This window comes from Rattus norvegicus, chromosome 19 (assembly GCF_036323735.1).
Source record: "Rattus norvegicus strain BN/NHsdMcwi chromosome 19, GRCr8, whole genome shotgun sequence".
NCBI lineage: Eukaryota > Metazoa > Chordata > Mammalia > Rodentia > Muridae > Rattus > Rattus norvegicus.
Genome location: NC_086037.1, coordinates 56,344,015 through 56,367,708, shown reverse-complemented (window position 1 = coordinate 56,367,708; position 23,694 = coordinate 56,344,015). Strand labels below are relative to the sequence as shown.

The 23,694-nt window shown below is 45.3% G+C and overlaps 1 protein-coding gene across 17 annotated transcripts in view; it reads left to right on the top strand.

The window, feature by feature from the left end:
• The window catches only part of Wdr59 (WD repeat domain 59), a 71,667-nt gene that overhangs the window by 25,487 nt on the left and 22,486 nt on the right, over positions 1 to 23,694 (top strand). For 7 of the 17 annotated variants that reach the window (XM_039098250.2, XM_039098252.2, XM_039098251.2 and 4 more), the window contains exons 8-19: positions 1,184 to 1,300; positions 2,856 to 2,933; positions 4,999 to 5,155; positions 7,809 to 7,888; positions 8,942 to 9,095; positions 9,194 to 9,318; positions 12,433 to 12,597; positions 14,122 to 14,217; positions 14,370 to 14,526; positions 15,369 to 15,438; positions 17,933 to 18,086; positions 21,427 to 21,483. In XM_039098250.2, the coding sequence (XP_038954178.1) occupies positions 1,184 to 1,300; positions 2,856 to 2,933; positions 4,999 to 5,155; positions 7,809 to 7,888; positions 8,942 to 9,095; positions 9,194 to 9,318; positions 12,433 to 12,597; positions 14,122 to 14,217; positions 14,370 to 14,526; positions 15,369 to 15,438; positions 17,933 to 18,086; positions 21,427 to 21,483 (1,410 nt within the window). Of the gene's footprint in view, positions 1 to 1,183; positions 1,301 to 2,855; positions 2,934 to 4,998; positions 5,156 to 7,808; positions 7,889 to 8,941; positions 9,096 to 9,193; positions 9,319 to 12,432; positions 12,598 to 14,121; positions 14,218 to 14,369; positions 14,527 to 15,368; positions 15,439 to 17,932; positions 18,087 to 20,756; positions 21,484 to 23,694 lie in introns of those variants that run through there. The other 10 variants (XM_063278659.1, XM_039098254.2, XM_039098253.2 and 7 more) reach the window with 4 other exon arrangements.

Sequence of the window (23,694 nt, the reverse complement as noted above, 5' to 3'; positions counted from 1 at the left end):
AAGTCGGGGCCTCCTGGGGCTCTCAGGGCAGAAGGAGATTTCAAAACCTGGAATGGCCTACAATGTCTGGTTTTGTTTTCTCTATCTTTGATCCAGTCTGCCAATTGCCATCGTTCTGCCTGCCTGCCTGCCTTCCTTCCTTCCTCCCTCTCTCCCTCCCTCCCTCCCTCCTTCCCTCCCTTCCTTCCTTCCTTCCTTCCTTCCTTCCTTCCTTCCTTTCTTCCTTCCTTCTTCTCTGAATTTGTCATTGGTTTTATTCAGTTTATCACACACTTCAGTGTAATGTTCTTTTTTTTGGTTCTTTTTTTCGGAGCTGGGGACCGAACCCAGGGCCTTGCGCTTCCTAGGCAAGCGCACTACCACTAAGCTAAATCCCCAACCCCCAGTGTAATGTTCTTAATAAGGCGGGGTTGGCCACATGCCTGTAATCGAGTACTCACATGTTGGGGGAGGAGTATTGTGAGTTCACACAGTTAGAGAACAATTTATTCAATTTAGTTGCTCCCTACTATGGTTCTAGACGTTGCCTCTGGTGTTCTAGAGTTCCAAATAACACTGACATGAATGTCTGTTGTACCCGAAGCTTCTATCGAATTAGGATTACTGCTTTACAAAAGGAAAATTTTAATGTTTCTTTTTAAACATTTTAAATTATGTCAGGGATGGGAGGGAGGGAGGACGCAGAGAGAAAGAGGGAGAGAGAGAGGGAGGTGTGAGAGGGGACTCTGTGTGTGTGTGTGTGTGTGTGTGTGTGTGTGTGTGTGTGTGTGTGTGCGTGTGTGTACATATGTAGGGTGTTTTGGAGATCTTAGTACTCAGTCACTAGAACACATATGCTCTTATCCTCATGGTTGAGGTTTGATTTGTCACAGTCCTTCTTGTGTCAGAAGGGAAACAGAAATGTCCCCCTGAAAGGAAAAGAAACAGCCATTGCCTGAATCTTTTATTAAAATTGCACACCAGGCTGGAGCGGGCAGAAATGAGGCTGACAGGCTCACACACAGGACATGTGGAAGTCTGAGTAAATCCTCTGCTGTTGGCTTTGAAGAGACAGAGCTTACGAAGGGTAGAGGCTATAACTGTCCTGACAGTGTTAGTGTCCCCTGAGCACCCAGCACACCGTTCTGCGGTAGACACTCAATAGACTTCTTTCAAAATCAACCACAGTGTCGCTGTGTTGCAGAAACCCAGTACAGCGGTAGAGTATCTGGCAGCCCATCTCTCCAAGATCCACGGCCTGGACTGGCACCCAGACAGTGAGCACATTTTCGCCACCTCCAGTCAAGATAACTCTGTCAAGGTGAGTGTTCCCCACTGGGGCCATTGGAGAAGCTTTGTGTGACAGGAGTCAGGTAGCGCTTTGGAAGGAAGCATGCAGTTTGCTGGTTTGCTCCATGTAGTCCTGGGGGCCTGAGTCCGTCAGCCTGGCTCTGCTGACCAGCAGATGGGATGGTGCAGCAGCCTCTGAATTTGTTCTGTTCTTTCCCTCTCTGAATGGCCGAGGCAGAAAGCATTTAGAAAGGAACTTGTAAAGAAGCCAGATGTATACACAGAGATAAAGTCAAGAAGCCCACGCAGTTGTTAAAGCCACCAAGATTATAGTTTGTCTGTTCATGGTGGTAAGCCAGCAGTTCCTCATATAATTATCATATCTATAAAAGTTATGACCTCACACATCACCACTGACAGGACAGAGCTTTGCTAGTGTTCTCTAACTTAAGACCTGCTCAAGGTTTACGTTCAGGAGCCCTGCCATTTTTCACTTATCTTAGAGACAGTGTTTCTTCTTTGCTCATTTTCTGTAGCCGTGGCATCAGCTATGCCCCCTTGATCAAAGTGGTGATGGGGCCGGGTCATCTCTGCTCCACCGTCCTTCTGTGGTCAAGTCTCAATGCCTGCCAGTCAGCACTTGGCTACAGAAGTTGGTATAGCAGTTTTGTGACTTAATTATCCTCCTCCTCCTCCTCCTCCTCCTCCTCCTCCTCCTCCTCCTCCTCCTCCTCTCCCTCCTCCTCCTCCTCTTCCTCTTCTTCCTCTTCTTCCTCCTCCTCCTCCTCCTCTTCCTCTTCTTCCTCCTCCCCCTCCTTTTCTTCCTCCTCTTCCTCCTCCTCTTCTTCCTCCTCCCCCTCTTCTTCTTCCTCCTCTTCTTCTTCTTCCTCCTCCTCCTCCTCTTCCTCCTCTTCCTCCTCCTCTTCCTCCTCCTCCTCATGTTTTATTGGATTTACACGGCTGTAATCTTTCTGGTATGTTTAGCTAAAGTTGAGTCCAAGCCTTTCTATGTAAAGGACTGAAGGCAATTCTCTCTGGAGGCTTGTAAATCCCCTGGCATTGTGCTGGGAAGTGACTTGTTTGTTTTTTTGTTTGTTTCATTTGGGTTTCTGTCTCTAATCTCCCAAACTCAGGAAACAGAAACACCCATTCTGCATTTGAAAAAGAGATTAGTAACGTCCTGCAAAGTTTGTTGTAAAGATTGGGTAGGATTATAAAGAAACGTTTTAAATGTCTGTCTGAGAGCAGTTGTCAGGGCATGTTACCTGTTGTTTAATTTCTTTTACATGCAAAAGTAATGCAGGATCAAAACCTGCTATTTTTACTTTTTAACTACAGCGGTTATTTGATAGGCAGTTGATCTGCCCTCTGTGGTTCTGTTGAAATCTAGAAATCCTTGTGCAATGTTGACTAATGTAAAAGGAAGGGTTCTTTGTGTGTCTGACGGTGGTTATGGGGGTAGAACTAAAAATATACTATTGAAATATTTCTTTGGAGGACAAAAGCAATGAGCTTGAGGGCCATGCTTACTTCAATTGTTGAGTTTTTTTAAATGACATTTATTTCACAAACTTTCTGTCTTGTAGTTCTGGGATTACCGCCAGCCTCGGAAATACCTCAATATTCTCCCTTGCCAGGTGCCTGTCTGGAAAGCCAGATACACAGTGAGTGAGCTCTGGCCCTCTTGTCTGGAGTGCGCATTTTTCTGTTTCTTTTGAAGCAGTTTCTCCCTCTGTCTGGGTGTGGAGCATGGCGAATACAGTAATGGCCTTGGGTACTCTAACTCTGGGGTGCTAGGCACGTGCTCCACAGGGAAGCAGGCTTGTGGAGGCTCTCATTCGTCAAAGTAACTCAACAGAGTAGGATGTAGAAGAGGGGCCAGGGTGGGAAACGGCTGAGCTAGAGTAGAAAGGACTCTGCTTTAGAGTCAGAGGACCTAGTTTGGGACCCAACTCCCTCATTTAATGCCTTTGTGGCCTTGGAAAAGATACTTCATTTTAAGTAGTATTTTCATTTGCAGAGTTGAAGGATACTTTTCACTCTGACCTTTAAATGTTTTAAAAGGATTTTGTGTTTGTTTGTTTGTTTGTATGGGTGCGTGTGTACCGTGCGTGTTGGTGCCCATGGGCTGGAAGAGAGTGTAGAGCTCCTGGAGTGGAAATGCATGTGGTTATGAACCTGCCAACATGGGTGCTGGGAATGGAACTTGGGTTGTCTGGAAGGACAGCAACCATTCTTAACTGCTGAGCCATCATTCCAGCTCAAAGCTTTTACTGTTATTTCACTATGCATGCGCATGCCATGGGCGTGCAGGTACTCACAGAGGTTACAAGAGCGTGTCAGATCCGGCAGAGCTGGAGGAGGTTGTGGGCTGCCTGCCGTGGATGCCGGGAATGGAACTTGGGGTCTCTGGAAGAGCAGTATCTTGATCACTGCTGTCTGCTCCAGCCTCCTACCTGGCTTTTATTACTGTGCTAATATTAGCCATTCTGCAGCGGACAGTGCCATGGCATTTTGGATATCAATCTGCTTTCCACTTGAAATAATGACTATCAATGTGCTTTGTAAATCACAGAATGATACAAATAGCCAGTTATCCACCTCCAGCCATTTTCCCATGGCCACGCCGATAGCTGTGAGTCAGAGATAAGTGTATCTCCTTTAATGTCACTTTTGAAAGCAAGCACCGGGATGAACAAAGCGACATTTATGCATTAGGCTGTCACCCTGGGACATTGTGGAGCACAGAAGATAATTGGACATTATGTTGTTTTGCGTCTGGGATCACTTGCCAAGAAACGAGACACTGTTCCTGGGAGCTGACACCTCTGCATTCATGTTCGCTTTAAAAAATAAACATGAAGGTTGGGGCGTGTGATGGGGAGGAGAGGGACAGATAAATAGATGTGTTCTTGTGTAACCATGTGTTTTTCCTTAAGTAACAGTCTAGTTATAAACCAAATGGGCCCTCAGTTCCCGGGCAGACGGGGTTTTACTAAGTCAAACAGCAGCCCTGGGGTAATTAAGGTTTTCTTTGACTCTGAGGCAGTGAGAAGGTGGTGGTGCTCTGCTGGCCTGACTGCGTGCAGGTTTTCCAAGGTAGCTTTGTGCATGGGTTCTGAGCAGAAACTCAGGGAGAGTAGATAGGACATGGACCAGAAAGAGCCATTTGCTTACGGTAGAATTTCCAGTTATCAAACATTTGTCTTAGCCTCATTTTTCATTGCTGTGTCCCATAGAAGCTTATGAGGTAGACATCACATGATCACATGATATTTGACAACATTTTCCTCAGATGAGTTTGAGCTTTCCATAATTTTTTTGAAGATAGGTTCTAAGCTGGGCAGTGGTAGCGCACATCTTTACTCCTGGCACTCAGGAGGCGGAGGCAGGTGGATCTCTGAGTTCTAGGTCAGCCTGGTCTACATTGCAAGTTCCAGGACAGCAAGGGTTACACAGAGAAACCCTGTCTCAAAAACTTAAAACAAAACAAAACAAAAAGATAGGTTCTTCCTGTGTAGCCATGGCTATCCTGGCCTGGAATTGATATGTAGACCAGGCTAGCCTTGAGGCAGTTCTCCTGCCTCTGCTTCCTCAGTGCTAGCTAGCATTAGAGGCCTGAGCCACCTGGTGTCTGCCATTGGCTTTCTTTAGTCAGGAACAGTTGTGGCTCTGGTTTGGTGCGGCTGATTGTACATGGAGTAAGCAGCTTCCCTTTCTTGGCTGTAGCCTTTCAGCAACGGCCTAGTGACTGTGATGGTCCCTCAGCTGCGGAGGGAGAACAGCCTGCTCCTGTGGAATGTTTTCGACTTGAACACTCCAGTTCACACCTTTGTGGGGCATGATGATGTGGTGCTGGAGTTCCAGTGGAGGCGACAGAAGGAAGGTGAGTGAGGAAGGCTGCGGGCTGATTTTCTTCTGAGCTCTGGGGTCCAGAAGGCAGGGAGGCCTGTGTTTAATCATAGATGAATGAAGGGATGTGTAACATTTCTAGTTCTATTCTGCAGCTTCCATCGCTTCTCTTGCTTGGAAGGAGTCTGTTCCAGTAAGAGGTTGAGAAGGGTTTTGTTGAACCATTTCAAGGGCTAGAGAGTTTAGAACCTTCTAGAGCCAAGCCTAACAATAGCAATTTTTTTTTTCTTTTTTTCGGAGCTGGGGACCAAACCCAGGGCCTTGCTCTTGCTAGGCAAGCGCTCTACCACTGAGCTAAATCCCCAACCCCCAATAGCAATTTTTTAAAATTACTTTTTAAAAAAGATTTTAGTTTGTATAAGTACACTGTAGCTGTCTTCAGACACACCAGAAGAGGACATCGGATCCCATTACAGATGGTTGTGAGCCACCATGTGGTTGCTGGGAATTGAACTTAGGACCTCTGGAAGAGCAGTCAGTGCTCTTAACTGCTGAACCATCTCTCCAGCCCACAATAGCAATTTTTACTGTGGGGGTTGGTGCATGTCTTTAATCTTAGCACTCAGGAGGCAGAGGCAGACCATCTCTGAGTTCAAGGCCAGCCTGGTCTACAGAGCCAGGTTCCAGAACAGCCAGGGTTACAGAGAGAAATCCTGTCTCGAAAACAAAGAACAACAGTAATTCTCCTCCCCGGGGAGGGAGGGAACAACTCAGAAAACCCCAGCAAACCAATAGTAGTTTTCCTCCCACCCTCTTGCTCTCCTTCCTGCTTTCTCTGTCTATCTCCTCTGTCTATCTCCTCTGTCTATCTCCTCTGTCTGTCTGTCTGTCTGTCTGTCTGTCTGTCTGTCTGTCAATCAAACCTAGGACTCGATGCTAAGGTATACCCCTGGCTCCACTACCAGTCTGTGAGTCCCTGAAGCTGGTTTGGATGTGTCTGTTTTTTGAGCCTTTCACAAATTTAATTATTCCGAATGTATGTTTAAATATGAATTCTTCCCAACCTAATGTTGCTTTGGTATATTTTTACTACCGCGTCTCCTCAGCCCGCTTTTGTTGGAGCACCGTATGCCTTTGGCTTTGGTTGTCACTGTGGGAAAGAATCAGGATGTGGCAGCTAAGAAAAAGGGAAAGACCCAGCAGTCATAGGGTTGGGTGTTGCTGAAGGATCACAGTGCAGAGTGAGAGGAAAACATGTAAGTGAGCAAAAAGGAAGACGTTTGATCTTTAACAGAGAAATTCCAAAGCAGGCTGAGGCTAGAAGCCAGCTACCTGGGTGGTGTAAGGGAGGCAGCAGGGACTTCTGGCTACTTCCAAGACAAGGGGTGGAATGGACAGTTGGTGAAAGCAGGAAGAAGATGTGTGAAGGGAGTCAGTGGGTGAGAAGGAGCCTTGGGAGTGTGTGGGATGGCATGGAAGGAGCTGAATTTATAGGACACTCAGGTGTACCTTTTCCTCAAAGCCAGGGCATGTGAGGATAGATGCAGGGTCAAGCATTGATGCCCATGAACAAGGGACTAGGTAGTGGGATTCAGCCGTGACCAGAGAGGTTGCTCCCTTGTTAAGAGTGCTTCAGGATGAGCAAAAACTGAAGAAAACCCAGAAGGGACTTAGGTGGAGGACTCACCCCTGGCCAAAGCCCAGTTATCCTGTTACTGTGTACAGATCATGTTGTCTGTTGCCTCAGTTTCCCCATCTATGAATTGAGGGAATCGAGTGAAATGTGTTCTAAATTCTTCGTTGTGTGAAGTTGGCCGTTAGGAGAGCCCAGATGCTCTGTAGTTACCCCAGCCTCCTCAGGCTTTATAAGCTGTCCCATGAAGCACCCCAAACTTTCGAGTCATCCCTTTGACTAAATCCAATATCTAAAAAATATGATTCAGCTGACTAAGAGGACTGAAAGGCTGATTATTTACTTCATAAAGTAAATAATTATTTTTTGGTATCACTTACCAAAAAATTGTTTTGAACAATAAGATTCCATGATGCATAGAACACAGTTTATTTTTACAGAAAGTTGCATCCCTGCCAGCTCCTCGGGAGCACATTTTCAGAGGTGAAAGTTTAGGTGACATTGTCTTAGCGTCATTCTCGTCTGCTAATTTACTGGTTATTTTTTCACTTCATTATTTCTACTCTCTGGGACTTCCTCAGGGAGTCCTAGCTAAAGATGGCTCTCTCAGCAGTCTCCACTCTTATCTCTCAGGGTTTTATTATATGTTTATCTGCTGGTCTCTTCCCACCATTGGACTGTGAGCTCTGTAAAGCTAGATAATCTTATTCATGCCACTGTTTGTGAGTTTCACATCATGAACCCCAGTCCTACTTTGCTCCCTGTACCCTCAAATTTACCTTCTGCCCTTGCAACCTCCTGTCTAAAATAAAAACAACAAAAGCAGACAGACAAAAAAAAACAAAAAACAAAATCAAACCAAACAAAGCATAGAAAACATCTCAGCATGGGAGCTGTAGTGTGTCCCACTGTGTCCCACAGTATACACTCTGTCCACACATCGTTACTTACATGTCTACTGCAGTCAGTCATTGGTCTGGTTCAAGATCTTTGACTTCTGTGAAACCAACAATATTGGTTCAGATGATTTTTTTTTTAATTTGGTGATTTCTAGGGTCCAAGGACTATCAACTGGTTACATGGTCCCGGGATCAGACCTTGAGAATGTGGCGAGTGGATTATCAAATGCAGAGGGTATGTAATTCAGTGATATTATAGAGAAATAGTAAGTGGATACACTGGAAATTTAACCAACTGATTGAAGAGATTAGAGAATATTTGCTGACATTTAACATGTGCTTGTGCTGGACTGATGGCCTGTGTATGCCACACTGGCTTGGTGGTCTTTCAGAACCAAAGAAGTCCTCACTTTAAGGCTAAAGGATCTATTTTTTTCCTCTTGTCCTAGCATTGGACAGGATGGATACCACAGTGAGCAAATGATTTAGCCTTTCATTTCTTTCTCTTCCCGATGGATTGAGAAGCATGCTCTGCAGATGGTCAGAGCATGTTCACTCGTCAGTACCGCCTTCTCTATGAAGCTCCTCCCAGCACTCTTATGTGTGAGCACTTGTTTCTTTCATAAATGGAGTGGCACTGGTGTGTCGCTGTGAACTGTCAAGGGACAGTCTGTTCTCATCCAATGGCTGGATCACCGCACAACTCACTGGCGTTTCATATCCAACAGCATTGAGAGCATTTTCACACCAGCTCCCCCAGGACTGACGGGAAATGCTGGGCACAGTTTACAGCACTGCTTCGTTTAAACTCACCTGAGCATTTTGGTCAAGTCCCATTACCTTAGCACCTTTTAAATCTTTTTTTCCAGAACATACCATTTGGTCCAAATCCTTGGGGTTATGGTATTTGTGTGTGTGAGTTGAACAATTTCATTAAAACTTGGAATTTAAGTAGATTTTTTTTTTCTCAGCATTTTCATGATGAAAAAAGATTAGAGTATGATAACAGAGTCTGTTATCCTTTTTATTCAACCAGGGAGTGTTGGCGATGGGTAAAGCCTATTTGAGGGTACCAGTTCTTGGCTACTCTCTGTCCTTTATGATGTCTGTTCTTAAGAAAGAACTCTAGCTAGACATAGTGACCATTTCCCTTACATGTCTAGCCCTACATCTTTATCCTTAGGTTTCGTTGTTTTGGTTTTTGGTGCTGCTGTCAATCAAACTCACACTGAGAAAACACTTTAACGTTGAAGCACACTCTCCTCCCATCCTTTGCCCTTGCTTTCAGCTCTGTGCCAATGACATACTGGACGGCGTAGATGAGTTCATTGAGAGCATCTCTCTCTTGCCGGAACCAGAGAAGACCCTACATCCTCAAGACACAGATCACCAGCCCAGCTTAAGCCACGGAGAGGAAGATGGTAATGTGACTGATGTCCTAGGTGAGGGACCCCACTATGTGTTCCAGGCCTACATAGCAGATCCCCCAGAACTGACTCTTTTCTAAAACCTTTCCAATACTGCCTGTCTCTCCTGGTAGCCATAAAGGAAGATCCTCCCAGCAGTTTGCTGGAAGAGAGGAGATCAGACCAACTAGGCCTGCCTCAGACTCTGCAGCAGGAGTTCTCCTTGATCAACGTGCAGATCCGGAATGTCAACGTGGAGGTAAGGCAGAGTAGTGCACAGGCCTCAGCTTGTGAAGGAGCGTGGGCAGTGGGTCTGCGGGAGCTGCCCAACACAGGTGCTGAGAATTTTGGCCCTGTGGAAGAACAGGAAGCACACTTACCTGCTGAACTGTCTCTAGCTCCGGGCTGCTTTTTTAATTCATAAGTTTTGGGATTTTTTTTATAGAAATAGAAGTTTTACAAACATAGACATTTTTTGAAGCCCATGTACCGTAGCACCTCTGTAGCACCTCTCTAGCCCCTTACTTTTGACGTTGGCTCTGGGAAGGCCTACTGACTGTCAGGAACATGGGGCCGGCTAACGGCCGAGCTGAATCTCCTCTCTCCATGCTGTTGTACTGTGCTCTTCCTTCTCCCCTTGGTAAGCTGGTTTCCTCTCACGTGAGTTCAGGGTAAGAAGATGACCAGAGCCTCTTGTTCACTTAATACTTGCAATAGACCGAGACCAGAAGGTTGTTCTTCAGTGTCAGGGTCCTAAGGAGACTGAGGTCAGGAGATGAGACAATAAAGAAGACATCAGTCTGGGATCGGGAGGTCTTTCCCAAGCTGTCTTATGCCAGGCAAACTTATTAAGATAGACAACATCTTATATACTGTTTCCAGGGGAGCCATGGTATGACGTCAGTAGAAGCTGTCTGTCACATAGTGGGATAAAGTCAGCAAGATGCTCATCATGTTCTGTTGCACAAAGGGAGCACAGGTCAGCAGTGTCCTTATGATACCCCATGCTTGGCATAGCGGCCTTAGGGCTGATAACTCCAGTCTCTTCAAGGGGAAAGCCAAGTATCCTGGAACCAAAACCTTAACTTGTTTGATACTCAGAACGCAGCCCCAGACTAAACCTGGCCAAGTCTGCGCCTGGGCAAGGACATAAAACTAGGTTCCTTTTGTGTTTCAGCAGGGCCTCTGAAAGCCTTGGATTGGCCTGGCTCTCAGCATGTAACTCTGCGTGTGTGTGTGTGTGTGTATATGTGTGTGTGTGTGTGTGTGTGTGCGCGCGCGTGCATTTGCGTGTGTTTACACACGTGCATGTGTGCAGGTGCAGATTTCAAAATTCTTTGTTTGGAAGCCCAGTTATCTCAGTGTGGAGGAGATGTGTGCTGCAGTGCTGTGATTTGTTTGCTCTTTAAAGCTGTTTTGTAGTGCATAGTTACCGAGATTCACAGATGAGGAAATCCAGACCGTACAAAATGACTTCAAAGGCCAGCAGCTGTTTGGAAGGAAGAGATAGTATTTGAATATTTCAATTTAGATGCATAGTTGAGGTTTTTAGATTTCCCATAGGTTTGGCACTTTTCACTGAACTTCACTTCAGTTGCTTTTTCTAGTTGGCCACAATGGAAGACTACTTTAATGGCTTCTCTGTATCAGCTTAGCCTGCACTGCTGTTGTCCCAGTTGAGTGCAGTGGTGGTCTGGTGAGAGCAGTGGTGGTCTGGTGAGAGCAGTGGTGGTCTGGTGAGAGCAGTGGTGGTCTGGTGAGAATAGTGGCAGTCTGGCTTCAGAAAGGTCTTGATTTGGGGAGTTGTGCGTCTTCCACCACTGCCTAATTCCAGAACAAAAGACAAAGCAGAAATCAACAAAAAACCTCTGTGTCTTAGTCAGGGTTTCCACTGCTGTGAAGAGATACCGTGACCACGGCAACTCTTATATAGGAAACTGTTTAATTGGGGCTGGTTTGCAGTTCAGAGGTTTAATCCATTATTGTCATGGTGGAAAATGTGGCAGCATGCAGGCAGACATGGTGCTGGAGAAGGAGCTGAGAGTTCTACATCCTGATCTGCAGGCAGCTGGGAGAGAACTTGAACTTCTGAGACCTCAAAGCCCGCCCCTACAGTGACACACTTCCTCCAACAAGGCCACACCTCCTAACAGTGCAACTCCCTATGGGCCAAGCATTCAAATACATGAATCTATGGAGGCCATACCTATTCAAACTACCACACTGTAACCTGCAAGCTTGGTATCACTTCAATAATCTCAATACTCAGGGAAGATCATGAGTTCAAGGTCAGCCTTAGCTGTATAACAAATTCCAGACTAGCCTGAAATACATAGTAAGACCTATCTCAAAAAAACAAAATAAAATAAAATAACTCCTTTATGTAGCTGTAGAGATAGATCAGAAATTAGGAGTACTGATCACTCTTTCAGAGGACCCAAGTTTGATTCCCAGCACTCACATGGCGGCTCATAATTGTAACTCTAGTTCAGGGGATCTGAGACCCTCCCCCAGCCTCTCTGGATACTGCAGGCGTGAGGCATGCATTCATGCAGATCGAAAGAATTTAGAAAGAACATCTGTACCTGTTAGCAGTTACTCTCCATTGCCCCAGCTCCCACCCCACCCTGCACCCCCACTGACCCTGGCCTCGAAGAGTCGCTATTTTATTTTCTGTCTATACATTCTCTCAGGAGTTCTATTTAAGGTAAGGTCCTTAAACTTCTTGCTTTATTTTTTTTTATCGCAAAATAAGTATACAAGTTTTAGTCAATATTGCAAATTTGAGATGCTTTTTTAAAGATAAAGTATTTTGATTTGGGGCCGGAGAGATAGCTCTCTGAATAAGAGCACCTTCTGTTCTTCTAGAGGTTCCAGGTTCTAGTCCAGCACCCACGTGATCGCTCACAACCTCCATAACTCCAGGGAATCCAATATCCAATGCCTTCTTCTGCCTTCCAAAGGCACCAGACACATAGGCGGTATACAGACATACCCATACATATAAAATTAAAAAATCATACATATATATCATATTTTAAACATACGTATATTAGATATATATTTAAATCAGTACTGAAACTTAAAAAAAATCTGTTCTGAAAATGAATTATCTTTCAAACTCATTTATCTTTCCAGGCGTTCCCCTTTCACTCAGTTACTAGAAACATGGGAATTTGTGTTGATTGCTAAAATCTATCTGTGTCTTGCTGAGGTGTGACCCACAGGGAGAGGACTTGTCTTGTCTATTCAAAGCCAGCTTTGAGGCTCAGCACTGCAAATAAAATGCAGCACAGTATGATAAGGTAGAAGCCCCCTTGCATCTGAAGACGTCCACTGTTCGTCTTGAAAGCGCCTTGTACTTGTCTTGCAGATGGATGCTGCCGACCGGAGCTGCACGGTGTCTGTGCATTGTAGCAACCACCGTGTGAAGATGCTGGTGACTTTCCCAGCACAGTACCCCAACAACGCTGCTCCTTCTTTCCAGTTCATTAACCCCACCACCATCACGTCTGCCGTGAAGGCCAAGCTGCTGAAGGTAAGGCTGGGTTCTCAGCTTTAGTTTCTCCTCCTCGCGGATGTAACGGGCCAGGGTGACATTGAGTACAAACCTGGCTCAGTAAGACATGGGCATTGCCCATTCCCGAATGCGGCAGTTTCTGCTGCGTAGCCACTGTCCTGGCTGTGCACTTGGTGCAGACAGCGGAAAGGCAGGGCTTCTTTTCCCTTTTTTTTTCTTGTAATCTGAGACAGTTTCTCCATGTGACCCTGGAACATGCGCTGTAGACCAGGCTGTCCTCGAACTCAGAGATTTGACTATAGAGGGCTTCTTAACTTGCTCTTTTGAGGTGAGGGTATGAAAGTCCTTTGAAAATTTAATAAAACTTGGCGTTTTTTTCAAAAAGACTTCTATAAGTGTTAGATATGAAGGATTTCATAAATATTGCTCACAAAGATATGAACTATAATTCATAGCTTTAGAGTTTGTGAATTTAGAGTTTTGCATTAGTCTGAGATTAAGAACTCTGCAAAGCAGGGTTGGGGATTTAGCTCAGTGGTAGAGTGCTTGCCTAGCAAGCACAAGGCCCTGGGTTCGGTCCTCAGCTCCAGAAAAAAAAAAAAAAAGAAGAAGAAGAACTCTGCAAAAGCAATTTCACTCATCTAGAAAGAATGTCTCTTACTTCCAGGCAAGATATATGGCAAGATTTATTTTGAAGCAAGATATTTGATAGTTAGGAAAAAAAATATATGTATACTCATTTAAATATGTCAGAAAATGAGCCCTACGGATTCAGAAATTGATGTGTGCATAAAATAATTTTAAGACAAATTAATTTTAATAGTACTTTTATTTAACCTGGCACATTTAAAAAATATTCTCATGTCAACATATAATTAGTAAAAATGAGCCAGACATAGTACAGTCCTATAATCCTAGCGCCTCGAATGGGAGGCAGGAGGATCAGGAGTTCAAGGTTATCTTTAGCTACATAGCAAGTTTGAGGCCAACCTGGGCTACATGAAATTTTACACTTTTTACTCCTGATACCAAGCCTTCTATACAGCTATGGGTTTTCTTTGTGCTGCAGCTGTGAGTTTGAAGGACGCACATCTCCTGGGCTCCATGCAGGCGGTGACAGTAGTGGTCCAGATCACGTGCCTCTCTCATAGCTCTAGCATGTACCCTAAAATATCACTGTTTTAGTGGATAAAAATACAGCAATATGTTTTAACTTTTGCTGAATAGAAATCTTTGCCCTGGCTTATATCACTCAAAGCAGTTTTCTCTGCAGCCCAGTGACGATGTTTTTAAAACAACAAGATTTTTCATGTGTGGAAGAAAACTGTAGAACTCACTAGAGAGAAAGAGTAGTCATTCTTTTCTGTCTAAGACTCGGGAAAGCTCTTCCCTTGAGCACCTGTGGGAACCTGCAGAAGCCTCAGGCCTGGCCATGTGCTGGCTCCCTGCCGTCACGCTTCCAGGCACTTTGCAGAATATAGCAGCGCAGGAAGCATATGGACATCTGATTCTCTCCCTGATGGGGTTTTGGGTCTTTTCCAGATCCTAAAGGACACGTCCCTGCAGAAAGTGAAGCGCAACCAGAGCTGTTTGGAGCCTTGCCTGCGCCAGCTTGTCTCGTGCCTTGAGTCTTTTGTGGTGGGAACATGGACTTGTTGGGCCAGCCTGTGCTTTAGTGTCTCGTTGCACCTCTTCTCCCCGAGACCCTGGCTCCCTTGTGGTACTGTAGCATTGTTTTGTAATCCAACTTAAAGATAGCCCGGGTTCTAGTGTGCTTATCTTTATTTCAGAACCAAGAGGACAGTGCTTCTAGCAACCCATTTGCACTCCCAAACTCTGTCACACCACCCTTACCGACATTTGCACGGGTGACCACTGCCTACGGCTCTTACCAGGATGCCAACATTCCCTTTCCTAGGACCTCTGGGGCCAGGTTCTGCGGGGCAGGTTGGTTTCTTTGTTGTTCTCTGACTCATAACTCTGAAGGAGTGTAGCTAAGGAAGGCTTATATTCTGCATTTATTACCAGAAAATGTTTGTTTTATACTTCCCAAGAACTCAGAACAACATATGATGTAATGCTAAATTGGTATCCATGAGTGTAGCCTAAGAGTATTTACTGGGGACCTGAGGAGATGGCTCAGCAGGGCAGAGCACTTGCTGCTTTTTCAGGGGACAGCAGCTCACAGCCACCTGAACCTCCAGCTCCTGGAGATCCAGCATCCTCCTTCACGTCAACAGGCACCTGGATACACACTAGCTTACACACAGAGATACCGCACACACACAGAAGTAAAATAATCTCTGTAAAACAGAATGCTTGCCATCATCCAGGGCTTAACTGGTTACTCTGAGGATCCGAATTTGTGTCTGCTTAGATCCTCAATTCTTTTACTTCTGCTGGATCTAGCAGACCCTCACCTTTGTCCCTTTAAGGGTCAGTATAGTCATAAGCTTTGGCAGTTTATGGAGATGTGCCTCAGGCATACTGAAATAGAGAAAAAACCTGCCAGCTGGTGGTAGAATGCTTATCATGTGAGCATGTCAATCCCTAGTACCACCAAATTTATATGTACATTTTAAGTACAGTTATCAATGCAGGCATGGAGGCTCATTCCTTAATCCCAGTACTTAGAATGATGAGGCTGGAGGCTTGCTATGAGTTCCATTCCAGCTTGCCCTCCCTAGTGAGGCTCTGTCTCAGAGAACAAAAGGATTACCCAGTCTCGCCTTAGGCGTTCCCATGTCCGGCTCACTGACAGCCCCGTGCTCACGTGTCTCCTTTGTCAGGTTACCTGGTGTACTTCACAAGGCCCATGACAATGCACCGAGCCGTGTCTCCCACAGAGCCTACTCCTAGGTGAGTCTGGGAGATGTGGCAGGAATCTGCACCTCTGGGTCTCTCTTTGCAAAGTTCATTTTCGTTCTTCAGTTAAAATTTTCTTTTTCTTCAACTAAAGTAACTTATTTCTACTGTATGGTAGAAAAGTAACTTTTATTTACCTGATGTAATTGTCATCTCGAAGGCTTACTGCTGAATAAGTTCACCCTTTCTAGCTCTTTCTGATCTCTGGCTGGCTGGTTCAACTCAGCTGTTCTGGCTTAAACACCTCTGCAAGCTGACTGATTCAAACTGGCTTCTCACAGCTTCTGACTGAATTGCTCTTCTAGGCTTCAGACTAAGTCTGGCAATCTGTTCTAATTCCCTGGCTCATTCTGTCCTCACCTGTGTCTAGCTTGTTCTCTCTGCAACCTGTCTGTAAACATGTCCCTTGAAAACTGCATCCTCTCTCCTGTCCTTTCTCTCGAGAGTTAGGTGTATCCTTTCTCTCCAATCTTTCTCTGATTCATCACTTTGTCCCTCAGTTAGAGATCATTGTTTGGGATTAAAGGTGTGTACTAAGGGTCTGCCTATAGTCCACATGAGAGTAGATGGTACTGCTTGAGAGGGAAGTTGCCAGGTTCTGCATTAGTCCAAGCAAATGAAAACTTGACTCATGAGAACTGAGGATAAAGGCCCAGGGTCCCAATACTCACTCTCCAAGGGAAACCATGAGTAGCCCGTCTGGATTTGGGACCACATGTCTAGTAGGGACATTTTCCAGTGAACAGTCTTTCGTTGACATGTAATTGGCAGTATGAAAGTCTGGAGTTTACTGCTCAGTGACCAACACTCAGTTCAAGATACAGAACATTGTCCTGACCTCTAAAACTCCTGGTCCCTTTGCCAAGTCCCAGAAGAAACCGCTGTCCTGACGTCTGTCACCCTCTTTTAGTTTTGCCTATTTTTAAACCTCATTGAGTTAGAATCATGCAGCATGAACTGCTTTATATCTGGCTTACTCTGTTCAACTTAATGTTATTGAACTTGACTTGAGTGGCTGCGTGAATCAATAATTGTATTGTATGAACATAATGAACAGTGATTCATCCTTCTGTTGATAGATTCTTGGATCATTTCCTGTTTGGGGTTATTAAGAGTAAAATGAAATATGCGAGCCTCCCTCTCTCTCTCTCTCTCTCTCTCTCTCTCTCTCTCTCTCTCTCTCTGCATGGATATAGTAATTTCTTGACCCAAGGAGTAGGACTTCTGAGTCATAGGATGGGCATGTTTAACTTTGAGGGGTGTGTGCTGAGTGACGAGGGTGCTTTTTCCTCCTCTCAGCAGCAAAGTCTCAGGCTTGACCCTGCACAGCTCCTCTGTGTTGCCTCTGTGTTGTCTTCCGCTTCTTTCGCCGTGCTGTGTGGGAACTATTGCCTCGTTGCTTTGATTTGCATTCCCACAACCATGACTAACACTGCGAGCAGCTTCTGTGTGCTTCTGGACATTTGGGTGTCGTCTTCTGTGACGTGCCTGCCCAAGTGCCCTGCACTGTGCTCCTTATCTGTGGTCGCTCTCTATTTTGTTTGCACATCCTTTGCTGAATATATGCATTGCCTCTGTCCTAATGCATGGTTGGCTTTCCTCCCTCCTTAACAATGTCAGGGAACATGGCTTTCAATTTTGATGCTGCCTAATTCATCATTTTTTAATTTTATGGTTAGTGATTTTTGTATTGTATCAAAAGAAAAAAAGAGCCTCAACCTGCATCGAGGTCACAAAGATGCCGTGTGCATCTTCTTCCGAGAGTCTATAAACTCCTCGTTTAAGGTCCTTGGTCCATTTTGGTCTCTTTGCTGTTTATGGCATAGTGTAAGGACATTTGTTTTATTTAATAGAAATAAACAGTTGTTCTAGCACCATTTATGCAGCCTGCCATCCTTCTTGGATGAAAATTGGCCATCTGTTTCCATAGCCTAGTTATTCTTTTGATCTATACATCCCTCCCCATGTCTTGTCACTCAGAATACAGCCTTCTCTAGTAAGTCTTGATGCTTGGTGATACAGGGTCTCGAAGGCTATTCTAGACCTTTCCACCTCTGTAAAATTATGTCAGCTTGCTGGTGTCTGCATTGCCTACTTACGTTGTGATTGCAGTCACACTGGCTCTGTGCATCTGTTGAGAGAAATCTGATGTTTTTAACAGTGTAGAATCTTTTCATGCCCTTGTATAGTGTTTCTCCATTGTCTTGTATTTTTTTTCATTGTCTTGTATATTTGTTCCTAAATTATTCAATCTTTTTTTTTTTTTTTAAATTTTTGAGACAGGCCTTCCCTTAATTACTCAGACTGCCCTGGTCTTTCAGATGATTTTTACGTGTGTGTGTGTGTGTGTGTGTGTGTGTGTGTGTGTGTGTGTGTGTTGGGTTCCCCTTTTCTTTCCATGTCCATGTTCTCAGTTTCATTGAGTGCTAAGAAGATACTCGAGTATAGAGAGTACAGTCAGTATGGATAATTCTCATTCCAACCACAGGTCTCTCTCAGCCCTGTCTGCTTATCACACTGGCTTGATTGCACCGATGAAGATCCGCACCGAGGCCCCTGGGAACCTGCGTTTGTACAGTGGGAGCCCAACTCGCAGTGAGAAAGAGCAGGTCTCCATCAGCTCCTTCTACTACAAGGAACGGGTGCGTGTCTGAGCCATTGCCCTTAATTCTTACCCCTTCTGCATTCTTGTGTCCTGAGCCACACACAGTGGTTAGGTTAGTAATCCTCTGTGGTCTCTCACGTTCATTCCTAGTTTATGCAGGAACGGTCATTGTTCTGATGCTCTCAGTTGGTTTGCACTACTGTAAACGATGGTGTAGAAGTGGTTAGTTCTTATACTGCACTATGAAGTACAGCTTGCTCTCCACTTAAAATCTGTCCTGGCAATCCCTCCCAGTAGTTGAATTGTTTGCATGTTTCAAGTAGAATACTTAACTTTGGGTCTCCTGTGATCTCCCAGTGCCTGTGAATGCACCGAGAGTCACTCTGAAGGTGGGTCCCTGATGGAGAGGGGACTTTGTAGTTGTGGGTGAAGTTGATCTCTAGAAGGCTTCCCACTTGTTCTTAAGTCTACACTTGAAGGTCTCATTGAATAGATCACTTGGTACAAAAACAATCTGAACTTGCCCTTTTTTTTAAAACATGGGATCTCACTATGTAATCTTGGTTGGCTTGGAACTCATAGAGATCCACCTGCCCCTGCCTCCTAAACGCTGGGAGTAAAGGTGTGCACCACCCTGCCCAGCTTTTCTGGGGTTCTTAAGGGATGCAGTGACCCTACAGTACTTAGCATTGAGCTGGAAGGACCCTGCAGAACTGGGGAACACTAGAAGTCTGTTTGTTGTCAAGCCAACAGCCAGGCCTCCACACTGACAGTCCAAACAGTCAGTATTTCTGCTGACCTACTGTGTAAATTTGGTCCTAAGAATTCTTCACTGTTTCCCTGAAAACAGGAATAATGACTGTCAGTAATTAAAATTTGCTTTAAAATACAAAAAAATAGTTTTTCCATCAGGCATTGCAAGTGTCTTCACATGTGTTGCAGCCGAGTCTCCTTCAGCTCGCACTGATGGCTGGCCAGCTCTGACTAGTCTCAGGGCTTATGTGGCTGAAATCACAGGCAGCAGCTGGCATTTGGGATAGACCGATCTTGGGCAAAGCCATCTGGACAGAGATATGGAGCTAGCTGACTTCATGCGTGCCTTCAGCCCTCCACATTCCCTCTCCCCAGCTCCTGGATGGAGTCCTGTCCCTTTCTGTCACAGACCTCCCTCAAGCACCCAGCAGACTGTATCTCCCCGAAGTCATTTACATTAAAACATTAGTTTCTCCTTTTTTTTGTGCAAGGCAGCTATTACGTGGGTAGAAGATTTGAGAGTTCGAGCAGTTAGTTGACATAAAGGTCGCGTAAACTTACGGTTAGGAGGGTTTTATTTAGTATCAGGGCCAGTTTGAAGAGATCCGGGAGTCAGAGGCAGTTCTGGATGCCCCTTTGATTCATGGCATGCGCTGCCATCCATGCTTGCAATTTGATTGGCTAAAACAGACTATGTACGTATTTGACTTTGTGCTCATGTAAAGCCCATCCGTAGTCAGAGTGCCTGTGCTTCCGAGACAGGCACCAGTGATGCCTGCATTCATGGTTACAATGGTCTGGCCCCTTTCACCACCTGCTCCATGTTCATGAAGAAGCACCAAGAGAGCATGCGCTGACCATACCAGCAGCTAGAAAGGACTGTGAGATTTCAGTGTGGGGCAGCTCGTAGAGTGTTGCCTCTCCACAGGAAATGGGCAGATCTAGTCGTCTGCTCTGACATAGAAAGTAGCCTTTAAGGTTTATTTTACATAGCAACCAAATAAAATGGGAAGCACTTTTTTAAAATCGTGGTGTAGCATGAAGCCTTTGCATTGATCTATACCATATGCAGTTTACCATATGCAGTGACATTAGCTGGTCGTAAATGAGTAGCTTAGAGAATGAACATGCACCCAAGTCAAGAAGCAGAACTAACTCTAAGACCTTCAGGAGCCCTGGGGAGGGAAGACACGTTTTAAAGAGTGCCATATAATAATTGTGGAGGTAAATTGTGGGCATTTACTTATATTTAACCACTTTTGATCTAAAAGTTTCATGTGGTTCAATGTATTTGAGATGTCTAAAACAAGTGACAGTTGTTTTGTGATTAATCTGAAATAACTTCTCTCTCCCTGAGGCTTATTCATGCATTATTCTGTCTATATAGAGCAGGGCTACTGAGGCAGTGGAAACCCTCCCTCTCTTCCATTTGTGGCCTCATCCTCCTTATGGAGGTTGATGATCCTTGAGACTGTTTTCTCCTAAGGAGAAATGCTTGCATATTACCTCTTTTGCTCTGGAAATGTTTCTGGCTTACTGAAATTTTCTGTGTCCACGTTTTTCTCGTGTGCACTTGTATATCCTCTTAGACCTCTGCCCCTGAGAGTATTCCGTGCGGGAGGCAGAGGGACTGAGATGGGCCTGTGCTAAGGCCTAGCACGGAGCAAGTGCATTGGGGTTGCAGAGTCTCGTGCAGCCGCCTGCGCACTGTGGTCTATTTCTCTTGATTTTAATCTGCCCACCTTAGGTAGAGTTTACATTCACCCAGTGTGCTCTGGATGAAATTACGTTTGCCACTTAAATCTTAAGTGTAAGTGACCTAAAGACCTGTCAAGTCCCACAGGTCAGAAAGTAGATACTCACAAGGACAGATTGGCCAAAGAAATACTGTTTATTCTGGATCTTCTAATAAATATTGAGCATTGACCTATAGGCCTATTTTTAAATTTTGCAGCCTCTCGTCTCTGCTTCAGTTGTGTTACTAACATAGATCCCATGTTAGTAACTGAAGAGGCCTTTAAATTAATGGATGGGTCCGATCTCCACGATCAGTGTGGCACACTGCCTACCCGACGCTGGAGTGCCCAGGGAGTGCCCTCCTCAGCCAAGCTCCTCATGTTCCCCGGCATTGTTCAGGAAATGGCTTTGCAGCCCTGGTGCTCAGACATTTAGTTGCCAAGCTGCCCCCCAGCCATTCTGGGAACAGAGCCTTGTAGGAACAAGAGTGCACTCTGCTGTGTTCTTCACACCTGCAAGGTGAAGGGGACACTCTTGGCTTGTTTCTCCACTTGCAGCAGGACCTTATCTCTGCCAGAGTCCCTCAGTCCTTCCTCTAGGTTTCTTTGTCAGAGTCATGTTGACATCAGCCTCCTTATATCCTGGACAGTGACTAAGGGGCAACAAAACTGAAGCTGGGCTTGAGGCAGGTGGGTTGGGGGAGGGGAGGGACAAAGACCCCTCCACGATTAGGCTCAGCCTCTTCAGTCACCCCAGTTCCCATTTTGCAGCGTATATACCTATAAATCCATCAGATGTGGGGGAACTTTCATTTTATTCTATATTTTCCCTTTTAATTTTCTTGGTGTTTTTCTTCCTCTTCCTGGGTGTAACGTTTTCACGCACAGATGTCTCCTCGCTCTGCCCGGCGACGTTGGTCCATACAAGCAATTAACGACTTCCCGGTACTGTGCGCTGTGCAAATGCTCTCCTTGACTAATCCTGTCTCTACCAGAGGCCCAAGAATAAAATGCCACCTGCCTGGCTTTGAGGAACCTGAATGACAGGCTGGCTGGTGTTCAGGACCAGCCGCAGTAAACTTTTCACCCTGGGGGGGCAGGCACCAAGGACTGCTTCCTTGCCAGTCATGGTATTTGAAATGGGTAACCGCTCAAGGATCACCAATGGGCTTCTTTGCAAATGAAACTCACTACTGGGTTCTTGGAAGGCACCTGATCGAATGGCTTTAGCTCACCTGATACCACTTGGGGCACTTCTGCAAATTGCATGGAGCTTTCCAAAGCCTGCCTTTGGCATGGGGGCGGGGAGCAGAGGAAGAGAGAAGAGACTTTGACTTTAGTCTCTGTTTTACAGTCTTGGGCTGATGCAGAGAGGGAAGACCTACTTGTTTCATTGGCTACATGAGCTGGTTTTATCCTTTGGGTATTTTTTGGAGCAAATTTTTCTTCTTACCCTAGTATTTTGCATTCATAATAAAATTTGCTATGGACATTCTGTTTCCTTCCTCCTTTTCCTACTCATTCCTATTGGCCATCTCCCCTCCTCTGTCTTCCTCTCCTGGCCCTTCATGTTTTCATAGTGCCAAGGTATCCTCAAAGCAGCCTCGATTTTATTTGCTATAAAGAATGTTTAGAACAACAGACCAACACCCATTCCCTATAAAAACCAGTTGAAACCAGGAGCCTAAGGGGCGAGAACCACTTATCAGCAGCTTGCAGGTCAAGCCACCAGCGTGGCCTCTTTTCCTCAAAAGGCTGCTTCCATCCGACTCACTTGCTGAGTTTCACTGGTTTCTAGAAGCCCATTTCCCACCGCTCTTCAAATAGGAGCTCATTTGGCTTCCTGCCCACTCTGCTGATTATGCATTGTCGATGGGGTTGCTGCGAAGCAAGCGGTCGGTGGCTTATTCTTGGGCTGATTTTACATTTAACCCATTTACTGGCATTGATGTTGCCTCCGATTGTAGCAGTAACAGTAGTGGGCAGGCACGAGCTGGCTAGTGTTTGTCACTTAGTGGCTCCCTCCACCCAGCCCCCTCTTCCCTGTCCTCTTTGCCATCCTCCATAACCACCTCCCCAGGATGTTCACAGGGCTCTCCCAGAGCTCATCATGCAATAACCTGTCTGCCTTGCTTTATTTCTCTCCCCTCAGTCTCTTCCCATGGCATCTGTGAGGAAGGGCATTCTCTGTTGATGGAGCACTGAAAGACCTTGCCTCCCAGAGGTACCCATTTATCAGTACAGAAAGGAATCCACCTTGGGACCTATCAGAATGGGACTGGAGCAGTGCAGGAGGGCAAGGGGCAAAGTTTTAGACCATAGTGCCCTTCCCTGACCTGGACAGAGTAGCCACCTCAGCCTTGTATCTCTGTGTTCTCCACAAGCAGAGAATCCTAAGAGAAACCTGGCAGTGTTACTTGACAGCTGTACAGACAGCAGAGACCCCTAAAGTATTTCAACATATTAAGGAGAAAGTTAGGTTTAGGGAAAACAGATGGGATAGGAATGTTTCTTATTACCCAAAGTTAAAGGAAACTCTTTGAAAAAAATTATTCATCTTCTCATCAGGGACATCTAGGAGCGAAGGCCCCAGCTCACATCTGTTTAAAAATTTATCATATCTTCTCCTCCACTGCAGGCTGAGGCAGCTGTGGGAAGTTCCACAGTTGTCTTGTAGACACCCAGTACATATCAGATGGAAATTCCTGGAAGTTTGTTGTCTCACACAATCCCAGGAAATACAGACCAATTTCCATAATTCAATGAGGGATAATTGCAGAAGGTTGCTGAATACCACTGCCTTTCTGTTTTCAAGGAATTGGCAGCTCAAATTTGTTTGTTTTACTGATCTCCGTAACCCTGCAATTGGGATTGTCTGCAAATGGGATGAGAGTCTTAAGACATCTCTTTGGACTCTGACTTTTTCTAGATGCCTAATCTTAATAAACTCACAAGAGGTCACATTCACAGACACATCCACACACACACACACGCACGCAGCACACATTCTCAAGCCCAGCTGGAAACCCAATGTCCTTGTCTGAATCTGGCTCACTCCTGGGAAAACTGTGTCACTCTTCTCTTAAAACTAAAGACTCCCAATAGAAATCCTGGTAAGTACTTCTGTTAACAGCTGTACCAACAACAGGGACTCCT